Consider the following 18,300-nt stretch of genomic DNA (forward strand, 5'->3'; position numbering starts at 1 on the left):
TTAAATGGAGAAATATTTTCTTCTTTTAGCATGTTAAAACGATTAAGCATTTAACATAGTTGAAAGTCAAAACAATAAATAGTTTTCTTTTACTATTTTGATACCTTTATTGACCGTCACCCGGACTATCTTCCTCCAATATAATATTTTTATCAGGGTAAAACGTCTTACATTTAACACATCATGAATACCCTTGTTGTATCAAGCATCATCTGGTTGTTTTGAGTGAGTCAAAGAACTTGATGAGCCTTTGTTAAATGAATTCTGACTCTGTAGGTTGTTCAAACAACGCATCAATAGGTAGTGAAACATTAGATCTGTTCTGGTAGCATAATGTTTAAAGATGCTTTATATTTTGTAATAAAGGTACAACATAATAAAAATAATTTAGTCACAAAAATATAACATTGAAGAACTGTGCCAAATATTATTTTACTGCATGTTCAATATTCTCCAAAAACCAAATCACAGTGTTAATTTCGTAATCAACCTGATGAGGCAATTGTGTTATTGAGTGGTTGTCATCATACACCAGGGCCCTGTGAAAATTATAAAGTTTTAAAATTAACTGACTGGTTAAATTAAAATATTGTATATAAAATAAGAATTATTACTATTCATAAATGGTAATCAAATAAATGGCTAGTTTTTTTTCATGCGACCTAAATATTGTGTAATCATAAAATTTACTTTCTTCTAGCCATCGGGTCAAGCTTGGTGAACTGTCTTGGGAGAAAGGTTTCAGCAATGTGATGGAATTGACTAATTATATAAACGTAGTTAAATTGATGAATGCAATGGAGTCATAGTTTATTTGTGTAATAAAACGTTTAATCCAGCTATATGCCAATCTAAGATAAGCATATTAAGTAAATTTAATTGCTAAAAAATTATGGTGGCCTTTGTAAAACTGGCTTTTGACATATCTAATCATAGATCATTAATGTTATAGAAATCGAGGATAAATTATTACTTTTTTTTAATAGGTAATAAAAAGGAGTGTAAGCAATACAGGTGAAGAAATTTCTTCATATACATAAAAACAGTGAGGGACAAATCTTTGCATAATCATAAGCCATGTATAATCGTCCTAACAAATAAATATTATGTATTTTTTATTGTCATAAATAGAATTTGGTGAACTCATCATTATAGTAGAAATAATAATAAAATTTTAAAGGTCTTTTGAGATAATTTAACATTAGTGTAATACAAAACTTAATTGAAGTACCTACCTAGTCTTTACACCTCTTGTTTTAAGTTTTCGGTAATAACAAAGGCTTTGATGAATAGGTGCTCGCACATCCTTTTTTCCAAGGAGGAAGAGCACTGGTGTAGTCACAGATGGTACATAGGTAATAGGCGATTTAGACATCATTGCCTCAAACATTTCTGTAGTAAGTTGAAAAGTAGGATCAAAACTATAGCCCGTTTCAACGAATGACCTGGATGTTTTATAGAATACATTAATTTCAACAATATACATGCACAACGTCAATATCAATAGAATTATGCAAACATCGTGTTCTGGTTATGAATACTTTTAAAATAGAATACTTTTAAAATGGTCGGATTCAAGGAATTCCGGCCCAACGTATTTTAGTATTTCGCTATAACGACCAGCGTCTCAGATTTTGTTAAAACATGAAGCATGTTACTTTTTCGGAACATTCTACTTTAATGCCCACAACGTTTTGTTTCACCTTTCAAGAACTCTGGAACTATTGCAAAGGATGTCAGAACTCGCAAAAGTTCTTCAGTTTCCACCAAATGATACGCCCTGAAAACACTCTAAAAAAAATTGCATAATAAATACAATAAAATATGATTTAGGATTATAGCGAAACTGGTACTATCTACTGATCACTACTCTAGCTGCCGCTTGACGATTACGAGCCAATCTGGCGCAACCTATCTACCGAGACGTGAATCACGATCATAATGTTTATTTCTTGTAAATATTTAAATTGTACAAATTTAATAATCATGTTATATATTGTAATATTCTTAAATGTATTATTGGAATCAATAAAGATTACAATAGATTTTCTGATCCACTAAAAGCTAACGTCTTATTCGCAACATCTCTGAATGGTGTCTTTAGGCCCAGAAGTACCACTAAGCACAAAATTGACAAACCTAATTGATGAAATTTTACCTTAGGAGGTAGTAATGATAATAAACACTAGTGGATCAATACATTCTAATGTACACTTTTAAACGAGTATTTGAGTTATTATTTCACTCTGCCTAAGGATCTGCAGTGAATATCTCTAGGACTGGCAGCTATTTGGACTGTAAGCAAATTCCTCACAATGAGTATTCCGTCCTGCAAGAACAGTCAATATCTGTAAGACTTACCATTCTCTTCAGCGAATATCTTATTGAGTGGAGTTTCCATCCTGCAAGGAATGGTTAATACCAAATCATCCTATCCCTCTTTCCTTACCTATTGAACATGCATTGTCGAGGCCTTCTTATCAGCACTTCACAGAGTACTTTTAGAGGATAATATTTACAATTTTTAGTGGTTAGGGAACTTAGTTTGAGAGTCCATACTACAAAATGATATAGTATGTGAACAATCTAGCTTGGGCCCCTACAATGAAAGAAGTTTAGCTTGAGATACATATTCCCTGTTCATATTCACTGTTTTTATAGTTTGTCTATCTGAAATGTGTATTATTGTAAAGGACTTAAAGTAACCTAGGATTGAGTTTTTGTTTTGAGAAATGATTTACAATATGATTGAAAAAAAGAATTATGTTCTCTGAATACATAAATACTTACCAATCAGGGATGTCAGACTCGAGGAAAGTAACCAGGTCACAAGGAGGATTTAGAGCCACGCAACTTTTGTAAATACTCTGAGAAATAATCAGGATAATATTATTATTATATAAAGTATATATGATATTATTAATGTATAAATACATGATCAAAAAATTAAGACAAATAAAATTATTTACAAATTATTCTTAAGGCTCTATGATAGTGGTAGTCTGTGTCACCACAATATAGTGGTAGTCCACAATATATTAAGCAAAACCATGATAAATTATTAAACAAAGATTCAGTTTGCTATGAACTTCTGATCATAGGTGTACATAACAGGATCTGTCAATAACAGTTCTTGATTTATATATGTTTTATTTGGTTTGGTGTCCTTAATCCCAAAATGTACTCCAACTAAGATTGTTAAATGATTCAATAGCAAATACATCTACTAATAGTTAGGTATTTTTAAGAAAAAATTTAGTTGGTTCATATTGTTTTTAATTATACACATACAGTAGTTTAACTAATCATTACCTTGAACTATTTGTATTGATAATTAGAATAAGAAAACAGGTTCTTGTAATTAATAATCTTGCTGTTTACAATTTCTGACAACTTCTAAATGTGAAAATGATTATTTCTGGCATAGATTGGGTTTATAATGGAACAAGATGAGAGTAGTGTAACGGCACACAATTGAGCATAAGATCCAGCGTCGGCCGGAGGAATCCGCTCAACACCTCCATGTTGCGTAGAAGACTTCGAAGCTCGTAAAGTCATAACCTTCTGATTAAGACCAATCAATGAATTATTATCTTAATTATAAAATTTTATTACTCTCTAATACAATTATGAAGTTTTGATACTGTGTGAATACTAAATAATTTTGTATATTATCAATAAAACTAATTCTCTGAGACCTCCTGGATGAGCTTTTGAAGATTTAATATTGTTTCTTAAATATCATAACATAATACTAAATAATATGTCTTTAAAATATTTTTATTAAAATCATTGCTCTTGACTTTACTCACTGGATATTGTCCAGCTAGATGAAGTGATAAAAAGCCTCCATAAGATCCACCATACAGAACGCATTTGTCTGGTGAAAGCTGACCAGGGAACATCTTGAGGACAGTCTCTGCAGCCTGCTGGGAGTCCCTAACGTCAGTCTTGCCAACTTTACCCAGCAGGAAGTTGACTGAGGCTTGGCCTGCACCAACTGTACCTCGGACGTTTGTCATTACCATTCCAAAACCTTTGAATTACCCCAAACATATAATTAACAAGATGAAGTCAATGCAAACCCCTAGCTTTTATTAAGGTCAGTAAACCACATGTTAACTGACCATCTTCAGACTGGGACACTGGCAGGACACATTTTGACCAGTTAATCGATGGCATAGATATTTCAAAGAAAAGTATTAACTGTAATGTAGAATGAAACTATTTTATTCATGTAGAGATTTTAGAATTTTTATTGGGAAAAAAATAGGTAGTCTGTACAATGTGCAAATTAACTGGAAACACAAAGTAATATCTTGAAAAAGTCTGTTATTTCTTTTCTTTCTTTTTTTTTAACAAATACAAAATTTTAAAACCAAAATCTCTCTACTCATTCATGATTAGAACATCTATCAGCTTCCTTTTATCCTCTATTCATTTGAGGTATGGTTACTGCATAGCCAGTTAACATGGGTTTTACTGCACTGAAAAAATAAAAAAATAAAGCTTTCATAAAATAATATGATAAGCACCTGATTTCACTTCTTATCATATAAGTCTTATTACTTATGGTATAATTATTATGCTATAGGCACTACTTGTGACATTAGTTTTACACCATAAAGATGAGAAAAATATAATAGAGAATTTAGTGTATTAATTTTTTTTCTAGATGAAAATACTAAAAATTTATGATGAAGATATTAATCTTCCAGTGAAATTTCAAAGAAATAAAGTGAAAAATGGAGAGTACTATATTACTTCCCAAACTAAATCTAACAACTACTCACAAGTTCCTTCTGCAAGCTAAGCATAGCACTGAAACCAATAAACTCTCATCATACGTATGTGTTGGTAAGCAGCTGAATAATCAGTTAATTTTTTTTTGTAAGCAGTCTTAGATTAAGGAGTTGGTAATAGTAATCATGGTTTGCTGTTGGTGAAGTAAATAAACATGAATGAGCCTCTTAGAATACTAAAAAAGAGTTTTTACTACTAAACTAGATTATCTCTCCTGACAAATACATGCCAGCTTATTCTTAACTTTATAGTTTTATAATCTTTTACAATAAAATCCAAGAACTCACCTAGTTCAGTATGGTATTGCACTTCTTTATTATTATTTATTGTGAAGTTATTAAAACTATCAGGCTGATACAAGAATCCTGCCAAGTGGGTAATTACAGACCAATTAGTCCATTAAACTCAACAGCCAAGATACTTGAAAAACTTTTGTTGATCAAAATAATGAAAAATATATCCCATCATAACATTGAATCTAATGAGAAGTTTGGAATTAGAACCCTACACTTAACCGTAGCTCAACTAACTGCACTTACCGACCATATCATAAAAGGTGAAAAATAAATAAAATAAAAACAAAACAAAAAAAATCACATGGGTATACTTCTCCTCAACATTGTAAAGATGTTTGACAAAGTCTGGGACATAGGTCTCATCTATAAACTCACACATCATTCACTTCCTTGAATCCTACCTCAGCAACAAATCCTTCTACGTAACAATAAACAACACTAACTCCTCAATGTAGTACCTTTCAGCTGGTCCTCCACAAGACTTGGAATTTTCCTTACTATATCTCAAACCTTCCCTCACACCCATTCCCACACTCACATGTAGAATCACTGTATGCTGATGGCACAGCCATTTATGCATCGTCATATAGAATAGATACAATAGTAAACAGGTTACAGGCACCTCATAAAAAACTTAATGTTAACACCTCTTAAAGTAAAAAAACCAAAAACACAAGCTATCATATTCATTTAAAAGAGATTGTCCATAAATCAAAACATAGTTATTAATAGTTATACAATCCCATTGGTTCAGTCCATCAATTACTTAGGCTTAGAACTAGATACATCATTAACATTCTCCAAACACATACAAAACAAATGCAATGCTATGGGCATCATCAGCAAATGGAACCATACTTTGATAGAAGTTCTTAATTATCATAAAAAAATAAATTAATCCTGTACAAAACAGCAATATGGCCGACAATAACTTATTTTGTACCTGTGTGAAGCTATAGATGTGACTACAAAAAATGAGAGATAATTCAAAATATATATATATGATGATAGTAAACAACTATCCTAGGAACATCAACATAAATGTAACATACAAATAACATTTTTATAATAAAAACGATTAAAAAAAAATCAGGCTGACACTTACTCAAAGAATCGATGGTAGCTTTTAAAACAATATACTAGTTAAGATTTGACAAAACATTTGTTTAAGTTTATAAGCATTAATCCAACTTATAATAAATTGTTATATTACAATTATGGTTGTACATAAGGAAATTATTACTTACCAAGTGATACTAGAAAGTTGGCCAAAATACTAAATTCATTAGTAAACGCAGAATGTGGTCCTCCATGAGACCACACAGCCAAAGGTGCATCAGTAACATCATTAGGAACCATGTATATTGCAGAAAATTTGCCTGGAAAAAACAAAGCTCAATAACACAGAAACATAGGTACTGGCAATTCTGAGAACCTTTGTGTCCTTTCAGCATTGAACAGCTTTCGGATGGCAATCGATCATGGCCCATTCCTCAGAAGAAATAAGTAGAAGGTGCTTTCATATGTTTGGAATTTAACATAATCAATTAATGTTCTGTTGGTTTGTGTTGTATTAATTGATTTTGGTATACTAATGTTTTTATCCATCTTTTTACAGGCATAATAAAGTTTTTATACAGTCTAGAGCTACTGTGTTCATTATTGTAATGAACACAATAATCATTTTCCTGTATCCATCCAGCTGCAAAACATCGGTAATGAAAACATATTGTTTTAAAAATTAAAAATAAATTGCTCTCCTTTTCAATTCAATTGTTTGTCGCATAATATTTAACATGTAATATAGAAATTGATCAGACTGCAATAACATTACTGTCGTAAAATAAAATTAGATTAAATATTAAGGTTCTCTGATTCCTGAATCTTGAACAAGTAAACCATTTTTAAACTACAAAACAATTCATTTCCATTAAAAAAGTAAGCAATTACTCACTAACACTTTCTGCTTCACAATCTGCATTCAGCCTAAGGACACCCGTTTTGAAGTTGCTGACAATGGGTTCCTGCTTTAATAATGTTAGCCAATCAATTCTATCAGCACTAGATATTTTTCCCAACAATAGGGAGGGAGGTGTACACAAAGAGCTGTGGTAGCACAACATAAAGTCCTTGTAAGTATCAATGAACCCAAAGTTAAAACTGTCATCTGAGTCATCACTAAGTGCCCTTATGGTTTTGGTCCCTGTCAAGAAAGCATTATATTACTATTATTAATTTAAATACATTAAAACATTTTTATAAGGGATTAACTAAAAACTAAAAGTACATATAGAAGACTTGTGGCTGTCATTGAAGTAAGAAAGGTAACGTTACTACTGAAACTATATAACTTCTTTCTAAAAAATTGTTGGCGTTTACTTATATAAACATTCAGAAAAATTATATATTTTTCTAAATATCATATTTCTATTTTTAAATGCATTTATTTACCTTATTTTCACTGCAGTATCAACTAATCCTGCAGTAACATATAAAAATGTAAACTAATTTCAAATAAAAATCATTTTAATTATCATAGAATTTTCCAAAGAGTGCTTCTATATTTGTGGAGCTGTTTATTTGAAATTCTTATAAATAAAAATTAAATTTTTCATTGCAAATCCAATACCTATATTTACTAAGTAAGGTTTGATGCTTGCCCTCTGAACTGTATTGATAACCAATGTCTCATTGTCAGACAACCAACACCTGGGTTGCAGGGTTTTACTATAGAGTCCGTAGAATTGCTGGCCATCAGTAATAGTAATAGATTCTTGGATAAAATCTACAATGATGGAGCTCTGAAATATAAAACTTATCGTTATTCTCAAAGACACAAGAATTGCATGTGAATATTTGCATACATAATTTTAAAGAAATAATTTGTCATATAAGTGTACATTTTCCCACAAACTGGCAATTTTGAAATAGCAAAAAATATCCTTTGAACAAAATTTTAAAAATATAATTGGTACTTATTATATTTATTAGTAACAAAATTTATATGTATTGTTTACTAGGCATTGAAGCGGTAATCATTGTACTGGTATTGAAGAGGTATTGGAAAGAACAACTCCACTTATTGGAGCTTATGATCCTTTTTGACAACCATGGATGGTTATCTTAAATAGAGTAGGAGTGTCAACATTCATTAAATGGGAGTATTACAAAATCCACAGGCATCAAAATACTCAGGACACCAAAATTCTTAGTACTTCAAAATAATCAACACATCACTCCAAACTGGATACTCTGGGCCTTTGTTCCAACATGGTCAAAAATTGTGGCCAAAAAATGGCTAAAGTTTAAAGTTCAAGTATAAATATAAAACATTTATATGTATGACTGAAAATGTCTGAACTGAAAAACTATGACCGTTAGTTATTAATTGCTTTTGAAAAACAAAAGGCTTCTACAATTAACATTGTGTAAATAATTTTCCTTTGCCACTAGAAGAGGCAATAAAATGATGTTTTGAAAATGAAATACTACAGTATTTTATAAAAATGCTTTAGTATCTTTTAAAAATATTTAAACCTTTCTGGTGGTCCAATTATAACAGACCAATCTGTGACAGGTATGATGTGGACCTCCAACTTCTCGTTCTAGCCAGATCAAAGATTTCATATCAGGAGAGAATTTTGGACATCTTACAGCTTGACTATCTCTGCTCAGTTTACCTGACAGAAGTAAAATAGTGAAAAAACAACAACAAAATACAATACAAAAAAAAAACACATTAAAATACTGTATCAGTGAATTGAAAAATCTTATAAGTATTAACATTATATAATATATAAACAAGATATAAACAATATACTTTGTTAAATTATTTTTACAATAACACATGCAACACTGATATATTCAGATAGTATCTGGAGGGAATCATCTATTGATCTTGAAGCCAAAGTGACAAGGATCAATCAAAATTCATGTTATGTCGAAAGGCAACCTAAAGCATCTGCTCACAGAATATAGAGATACCGGAAGAGGACTCAAATTTTAACAAAGAATTTTTTAATGGTTAGTGTATTAGAAAAAAAATAAGGGTAACAAATATTAACATGAAAATTTAATGGGATTATTGTGCAAGGGGTTCTCTTATTATTTTATAATTGATGTCCTCTTTTTATTTAAGTTATCCTAACTAATCTGGCTTAGAAGATGGATGGAAGATGAGCTTAAAAAACTGCCTGTTATAAAAAATATTATAAATGTTTGAGTTTATAACTCCTTTCTATTTTTATTATGATCCTACAAATTGATTATGTTAGAATATTTTAGTTTTTCTAGAAATTTACATCAGTATCAAATGAAACATTACTTCTCTGTCTATATTACTGTATTTGACATTTAGTGCATTTTGTAATTATTAAAAACGACTTGCATTAATATTTAATATTGAAATAATTTTCTGTGGCGAGACCAAAATATGTTTTGCGTTCTTGAATTCCCAGAAAGAACGGGCTATATCCACTTGATTAGTGGATGACATTCCTCACTAAAAAGAAATAATTGAATGTCTTTTTCTTTTAAATTATTCTTTTGCTGTTTCTTTATGTTTAAACATGATTGTTGATTAGTTTTTAAGTCTTTTAAGACTTAATCCACTTTTTATATGAAAAATAACACATTTTACAAGCTCTTATGTATCGTCAATTACAAGTGCACGCAGATCAGTTTTTGTTTCTTTTAGACTGCACTGTCCCAATATCTTAGCAAAAACCATTGTAATGTTCAAATATTTAAAATTTAAAACCCAAAAACTAAAAATATTCATTTCACATACAAATGATTATATAAACGTTATTTATCAACATAATGCATTAATATGCTATTTAAAAGGTCTAATAATCCTATATTTCAAATGAATTATTTCTAAATCATAAATATTTCTTAATTTAACTTTTTATGTATATGACATATACATATTCTTTTATCATCAAAATAACAATGTTTTCTCCACACTATTAACATGAATCAACTTTTTTCTTTTAATTTTGTTATATTCACTTTTAATTATTCAGTTTCCAATGTCTTTGTTCTGTTCATGGTAACAGTTAACACTTTTTGATTTTACTCGACAAGATACATAAAATATCACTACAATTTATTCATTGATTGGTGGTGCATAGATGATTAAACCACTATAATCTTGAATGTACCCCTCATCATCTTTATTTTGATTCCATCCATGGTTTACAATATTTTCAACACAACAATAAATCATTTTAATCAGACCAAAAAGATAATAAGCTAGCTTATCCATAATTTTAAGATAGTCTCATTCAATTATGACTGTTTTATTTGATCAACTGAACTCCATAAAAATGAATTTAAAAATATGTTTCATTTCATAATTACTATGAAAAATATGTAATATAATATATCATAAACAATCAGAAAGTATTTGTGTAGGAAAATGAAAAAAATATTTATTTAAATATTTTAGCTGACTAACAATTAAAAGTTCTACTCACGATAGCTACCATCCGTTTTTAAGTGAACAATCCAAGACAGTCTGTGGGTGCAAAACATATTCCCGAGTCGCCAAGGTAGATTGGACCAAGCAACTGCCACTATTCCACCATCTGGGGCCCAAATTGCCTGTCCAAAGCTTAGATCTTCTGGACAGCCAGCAGCAATACTAATTGACTCCTGTTCTAAATCACAAATGCAGGGTACTGGTGTACACTTACCAGTCATTTGTTCACCCCAATCCTCAATCAAGTCATATTCAAAACCCTAGAAATGGTTGGTTAAAAGAAACTCTTTCTAAGAATATAATATAATGACTTAAAACCAAACAATATAGTTATAACTTTAATTATATTGTAATTCACAAAATTACACACATAGATCTCTCTCTCTCTCTCTCTCTCTCTCTCTCTCTCTCTCTCTCTCTCTCTCTCTCTCAATCTATCACACAGACACACACAAACAATCATTGCTCGTGGGAAACTCTTGATGAAGATAGATTACAATGCAAACAAGGCAGTTGTTACCATTCCTCAATCTCTTTCAATGGTAGGCCTCCAGCTTGCTGACGATAAAACTGAGGGAGTGTTAATAACCAGTAGAAAAGTGAGGGAGATTGTCATTCTTACTGTCGGGAGTTCAATATCTTATCCAAGTCTATTAGATATCTCAGGGTGCAGATTCATGCCAGACTTTGGTTTGATGAACACTTACACAAAGTTAGCATCTGAGCAGTGCAAGTGACTAATGAATTGGCTAGAATTATGCCAAATATTGTAGGACCAAGAGAGAATCAGAGGAAGCTTCTGGCCATTGTAGCCAGCTCCACACTTTTGTACACAGCACTGATCTGAGTGGAAGCCTCCCAAGTGCAGTCATATGTCTGTAAGGCAAACGGTGTATACCAAAAGAAGTGCTTTTCATGTCGCTTGAGCTTTTGGCACTGTATCCTACGATACTTTGTGCGTGATCACAGATATACCTCTGACAGATCTTAGAGCAGATGAACACAGCAACATTTCCTCCCTAAAAAATGCTGTTTATCTCAATGCTTGGACCAGTAGAAACTTGTCATTCTTTTCTTTTTGATTTTTCCATAGCCTTTGATTAGACCAACCATAATATCACTCTTCTCATTAACAGGAGTCTTTCAATATCATCTTGTCTCCATTGATGGTTCAAATCCTTCTTCTCTGGTCGTCATCCCTCATAATTATCCCACTGTTTTTTTTTAAGCTCTGTCCAGAGTCATGTCTCGAGGTTCCACTTCATCTCCAATCTTTTTTTCCATCTTCATTAATGATCTTCTGCTCTTATACAATATTCCCAGAATTATCTAGATGCTGATAATGTCCAAATTTAATTTTCTTGCAACTTCACTGATTCCTTTGATTCCATCTAAAAGATACTAGAAGATATCAACAGAATAACTGCATGGGAACCCATAATAAGCTTGTTTTAAACACCAAGCAGGGCAAAGACATGATTCCCTTCTCTCCGAAAACCAATCTCTGGGCCACCCAACCTTATCCTAAACAATACTCCTATCTTATTGCATAAATCTATTAAAAACCTACAAGTCACTCTTGATCAAACCATGTACTGAAAATCACAAATCTCCTAAATATTCCTTCAAACCATATCCTTAAGCAATTCAATCATCTTCACTAGTCAACTCTTATTTTCCTCCCTTCTTTCCCTACCCCATTGACTATTGTTGTATGATGTACAGTAAAATCCAGGGTGAAATCTAAACTAAACTGAAACATCTTATAAACTGTACAATACAATTTATCTTCTGGATCTCCTTAGAAATGTAAATAACCTCATATTATACTGAGTTAAAGTGCTCTAACCATCCTGCTAGTTCCAGGACAATACTTTATATTGTCCTTCCTATGTCAATTGATTAGGACTCAGTGACCTCTACTTTATATCTTTCAGAGCCTGACATCCTCCTTTCAATCACGAAATACCAAGTTTTGTCCATCTGATTTACACACTCCTCCAAACTGCCATCGGCAAAATAAACTATAATAAGTTGTTCTAAAGGGACTATGTGTCAGAATACTAACAAACTTATTTTTCATTTCATTTCATAAGTTAAAATTGTTTACTGTTTAAAGTTGATATATGCCAATTCTATATTTATCAGAAACATTGCAGTAACTAATTTATCAGATTAAGCTTGGGGTTTATATTAATCAATGTATTTTATTTCTTCAAGTTGCTTGTTTAATAACTAATAATTACTAACTACAAAATCTCAATTTTTAAATTAATAGCCAACATCTATCTTCAATAATTAATACTTTAATAAGTTAATGTTAGTAAGATAACTACTTTTTTTGTATCTTCATCACTTTTGCCAGAAAGTTTTAAAGGAAGAAATGATTCCGCTTTTGGATGGTATTTTTCGGCTATATACAATATTTTAGTTTCACAAGAGGACCATTGGAAACTAGAAAATTCCACTGAAAAAAAATAAAAAATATTTTTATCAATTTAAAAATCACATCTAACCAACAATGAACAATAAATAAAATTATCATTTTATAACTATCATTAGTGAAGAAGAGGTTGCAAACATGTTTATGACCCTTTAAAATAGTTTTATGATTAATTTGTAAGATATTGATATTACAAGATTTTCTAATAAACAATTCCTCAAAGCAAAGAAAATAAATCTTACTGTCAGTAGCTATATCTCCATGAAGATTAAAACTAGTCAAATCAAAGAGTTTCCAAAGAAAATTTTTCTTCCAGATCTCTAAATGTTGTTTCTTTGGAGAATTCCCCAACGCTGGTATGTGTCTGAATAAAGCTCGATATGAACCAGATGGTGAATATGACATTAACAGCCTAGAAAGATTATATTATATAGTGAAAAAGAATTGAAATTTCTAGGAAAGGGATGTAGAATAATCATTAAACTTTTAAGGTTTTATTAATAATATGTGAAAATCATCCATTAGGCTGAGGTGAAAAAATTTCACTAAGAAAGTGTTGACGTATGAAAGTAGCCTTTAAAACCCAAAGGAAATATTAGGATTAGTTTCAGTAGAAACTTAATTTAAAAAAAAAAATGGTCTGTCAAGTTTGTTTCATATTTGAGTGTTTGGATTAGACATATTACATAAATTGTTTTATATGTTATGTACATAATCTACAATATATATATAATACAACCATAAAGTCACTCTAAGGAAGGATAATATATTAACTGATTGAATCTTATATACACTAGAGCAGCTCAAAAAATTTGGATTATCAGAAAAAATAAAAAAAGATACAAACAAGTTGAGACCATTATAAGTCACCATTGAAAATTTTTTTTCAATCTCATAGATACACAAGATCCAGCAAAAAAAGGAAACATAAAAAGTCGCCAAAGAAGAAGGAAGTGTCAGAGAAGATGACAATCATAATAGTACTGTTCACCTATGGAGTCCACTTAAAGTGGTGGCTTCCTAGCAATTGCTAATACGACATGGGAATAGACTACGACTTGAAAAGTAACAATATTTTATTGACAAAGGTAAGTATTACAAAACGATTCCCTAAAAGCTTCTGGTCTAGAGCCTGATCCTATAAATTTATTATGAACCATTAGGCTCACTACGTATATCAGTTGTTTTTTTTATTTATTACTATAGGAAGGAAGTATATTTATTGGAAATTATTGTAAGGCATTCTATTATGTTGTAATTTTCCCTTAAGTTGATCTGATAAATAAATAATAAAGGTAGAAATAAATAATATCATAAAAGGTAATAGTTAATAATAATAAATAATAAAAGGTACACAGATAATGAAGTAATCAGACACCAGTAATTTACTTGTATAAACTACACAATTTTTTCTATCTAATATATATTATAAATAATCCATAATATATTATTTATATATTACCAAAATCTTAAATATTGGAAAAGGGAAATATATATTTTTATGGTAAAAATCTTGGCTCACTCATTAGAGATGTCTGTTGATGTTAGTGTTTGGATTTCCTTTGTTTCGTAATTAACAAATTGTGTCAATTCAGAGCGAATGGCCACTTTTCTTTCAATATTCCTCTGGTACCAAATTGATTTAACAGCTAAATTAGACCCAATGATGTTTAAAATATAACCTGATATTGGTAATGAGGATTTCTTAACAACATTTTTATATAAAGCAAGAATTTTATCCAACTGAAAAAAATAGAATAATTAAAAATTTAGTGTTGACTGTCTACATTAAAATAAAAAAAGTAATAATCAAACTTAAAAAAAAGTTTTATATATCAAATATTTGAGAAATTTATCAGAAAAAAAAATCTTGCTCTACCTTCACATGGCACCCTTTTGTAATATCCTTTGAGGTGATGGGGCTATCCATGTTCAAAGATTAATGCAATAGTTCTAGTTCATCACTCTTCAAGGACACATAAAATACTAAATTAGTAAATAATAATGACCTAAGTACAAGAGATAATACTGAGAAAGGATGAGAAAAAAGTGAAATAGTCAGTCATTCACAAATATTCGAACATCTGAATAAATATGATTCATCCTTGAATTACTTAATTTTACTCTCTTTGTTTATTTAGCTTTGTTAATAAACTAATTTAGGTAGTAAAAGAATATATTGTAGAAATATAAAATGTGAGTTCAAAAGTAAAGGAAGTGTTAAATATCAAAAGAATTACATAGGAAAAGAGTCTTGGAAAAAATTTCAATAACAGTATTTGGTATTTTAATAGATATATAAATGAAATATATAATTTATGATATTGAAAGTTTCACATCTAAACAGTCATACCAGTAAGAAAATGATTTGAAAAGATAGAGTATTTTTTTTAAATTCTATGAAAATTCCTGTTTGAGGATTTTAAAGAATGCTAAATACGAATTACTTTAATTTTCTCCCAAAAATATTTTGTTGGTCTACTTTATTTAAAACATATAAATATATATATTTTGGTTAATTTGTATACATTCAAATTCATTTAATACAATCAGAATTTTTTTTCAGATTCTATAAATAATATTAATAATAAAATAATCAATCGGTATATCACTACTTTGCTTGAATAGTGACACATTTGACAAATAAGTTTTTTGTTTTATATATTTCATTGATGTGGTTGCTTTGTAACATCCCTCTAAATTTAGGATAGTCTGTAGAAGAATACCATTAAAAAAGGAAACCTTAGGCTATAGTAATATCTTTGGAATAGGTCCAATTAAAAAATAAATCAAAACTTTTTTTGTCAGATATACCACTATTCAAACAAAGCAGCGAATTTATGATCTTTAAATTCATACAGGGTCAATGAAGATAATGACAATATATAAAATTGTTTTAATTATACAAAATATTTGTTTCTCTGCTTATGCGTCACATTGGCAAGAATTCTCTGACAGGAGTCCAATATTTATGGACCTAGTACCATCAATAAAAGTTTCATTGAAATCGGTGTTCCAACACCTCTAGCTTTTGCCCTTTTAAGTTAAAATAAGAACTTTTTCACAATAACAGTACACAGTAAGTTTGGAACCCTTCAAAATATACTGAAATAAAAACAGGAACGTCATGTCACCTAGGTTCAAAAAGATGAGCTTTTCAGCCAAGGTTAGATAAATAAACATTTGAGAAATCCCACCTTTCACAATTCAGGACAGTCAGGTATTATGTTTACGCGGGTAATGCCTCCTGATTTCTAAATACGCTACTGACTTATTGCTAGCGGTGGCAAAAAATGCCAAAAATTAATTTGTTATAAATTAGGATTTTATTTATTTTTTAGGTTTTGAAAATAAAGATTATTATATTGGTTTCAGTTATATGAATTGTTGAAATAATTCATCCGGAAATAATGTATATAATAATCTCCGTATAATAATACCAGCAATTTAGTCGAGTGGCAATAATAAAATTAAAAAGTAAGAACAATAATGTTTCGTTAACTCTCATAAAGATCTGACAATACTAATGTACCGCCGAACTTCTACTTCAAGGCGCGACAAGGTACTAATACGCGCGGACTAGGATTAAAGTGGTACAGATCGTGTTAGTCTTTGGTGTAGTTTCAAGAACGAAAAGTTACCCACAATTCTTACTATACTTCATCTAGGTAAGATTAAGTAGTTATAATTTAGAAAAATGAATAAAGATGTGGATTTCGTATTGGTTGGTAGAAAAATATACATATATATATTTTTTTATCTTAGCTATTCGGTTTTATGCTTTATTGAAGCTAGCCAGCTTTCGATCTTATATGATCCTTAGGCCCAAACAGCACAGTTTTACGTTACGGGGGTCTGAATGATTTTTACTATGTTACATCACAATCGTCTTCAGAAAGGAGCATAAGGGGCTAACTCTCCGGGTGAGGATTGACTAAATAATCTATTATAAATAATATCATGTACTTTTGTCATATTCATAGTTGGTGGACTATTTTATATATATTTATGTAGTTTATAAGTAGTAATATGATGTTTTCATAATAAACGTTAATTCATATATTAATATTATTTACAAAATAAAATACAGGAAATATTGGGTGCAAGATTGCCCACTGTATTATTTTAGCACATACCAGGTTTAGCCCCGAGCTCAGGTGCATGTGACTATGTTTTTTGAGAGGATTTTATCGTACTACGAGGATTTAACTAGTACAAAAAGAAGATAAAGGGCAGAGGCTCCCAACTAGTGATCAGCAAAAGCCTTAGGAAGACCCCTGGCAACCGATATTTTGTGAGGATTTATTGTTAGAACTATTTTATCAATTATATTTCCTCCTACAAAGTTTTAACAGGCAAAATTACCATAAAAGTGTCTCCAAATGCACCTTTTAGCTAAATTTTGGCAAAGACACTCCCACTTGACACAAGTAAGCAATGGGAGTGAAGTGAACCGCATATGGTACAATTTCCAGTTTAGTGGACAAATTCCATGAGTTGGAAAGCATTGCTCTTGAGCCTTCAACCTCTCAGAATTGAAAGGCTCTGATTAAATTTTTAATTAGTATTTTCGTTTAAGATCTATTAAATCAAAGCTGAATCCTCTTTATGTTTATAAATAGGGAAGATCTAAAAAGAAGTGAAACATATCATTCTCGGAAAGGCGAAATGTTCTGAAATGAAATATTTTATTTTTTTACGTCCGAAAATATCCGATATATATTAGCCATTATTAGGGGGAATCAAAAACTGAAATCCCCCCCCCCCCAAAAAAAAATATCAACTTTTATTTTTGAAAAATATATATAACTAAATAACCTCAAATTTGGAGCTATGTACACTTTCAATGCTGGAGCCATTGCTTATATTTAGGTTGGATTTAGAGACTTCACAGTGGTGCCCAGGGAGGGAATGTATGGCACAAACTGCATTATAAATGTTTGGAGAAGGTCACATTTTTATGGGTTTGAGAATTTATGGACGGAACCATATTTTTATGGGGTTTCAATTTAGGATGACTTTCACACTATAAAACAAGGAAAAAAAACATTAGCCTATTATAATATAAACAAAAAGTAAAATATAATGATCCATTTATTGTGTAAGAATGAAGTAAATTGAGAGAATAATCAATGGTTTCTAGAAGAATACTTTAGGTAAAAGTTCAAATTAGAGGTCACTGACACAGTTTCCCAAAGATCTGTTCTTAGTACATGTTATTTACAAATTTATATTGTAAAATATTATGTGTTTAATAAAATATAGTATCAGCA

The 18,300-nt window shown here is 30.4% G+C and overlaps 1 protein-coding gene across 2 annotated transcripts; it reads right to left on the reverse strand.

Moving 5' to 3' along the window:
• Positions 1 to 331: 331 nt before the first annotated feature.
• On the reverse strand, positions 332 to 15,091 carry LOC106685861 (acylamino-acid-releasing enzyme). Of its 2 annotated transcripts, XM_014428822.2 has the most exons (13): positions 14,907 to 15,091; positions 14,550 to 14,770; positions 13,270 to 13,439; positions 12,921 to 13,051; positions 10,580 to 10,844; positions 8,637 to 8,779; positions 7,729 to 7,900; positions 7,054 to 7,302; positions 6,347 to 6,478; positions 3,813 to 4,036; positions 2,791 to 2,867; positions 1,236 to 1,445; positions 332 to 539 (listed from the first exon to the last, which is right to left on the reverse strand). In XM_014428822.2, the coding sequence occupies exons 1-13, from the start codon at positions 14,955 to 14,957 to the stop codon at positions 428 to 430; spliced, it is 2,157 nt and encodes a 718-aa protein (XP_014284308.1). In that variant the 5' UTR covers positions 14,958 to 15,091; the 3' UTR covers positions 332 to 427. The 2 variants fall into 2 exon arrangements, with proteins under 2 accessions (XP_014284308.1, XP_014284310.1); XM_014428824.2 differs by lacking the exons at positions 332 to 539; positions 1,236 to 1,445; positions 2,791 to 2,867 and adding an exon at positions 2,959 to 3,564.
• Between the last annotated feature and the right edge of the window lie 3,209 nt (positions 15,092 to 18,300).

Source organism: Halyomorpha halys, unplaced genomic scaffold (genome assembly GCF_000696795.3).
Source record: "Halyomorpha halys isolate HHAL.00 unplaced genomic scaffold, Hhal_1.1 Scaffold749.1, whole genome shotgun sequence".
NCBI lineage: Eukaryota > Metazoa > Arthropoda > Insecta > Hemiptera > Pentatomidae > Halyomorpha > Halyomorpha halys.

Bases quoted from the DNA above. Each gene is read 5' to 3' on its own strand.
- LOC106685861 (XM_014428822.2), bottom strand. From the start codon at position 14,957: ATGGATAGCCCCATCACCTCAAAGGATATTACAAAAGGGTGCCATGTG. The intron at 7,303-7,728 runs GTATTGGATTTG...CTTTCTTGACAG, and splicing joins ACCTTACTTAGTAAATATAG to GGACCAAAACCATAAGGGCA. The intron at 6,479-7,053 runs GTGAGTAATTGC...TGTTTTTTCCAG, and splicing joins TTGTGAAGCAGAAAGTGTTA to GCAAATTTTCTGCAATATAC.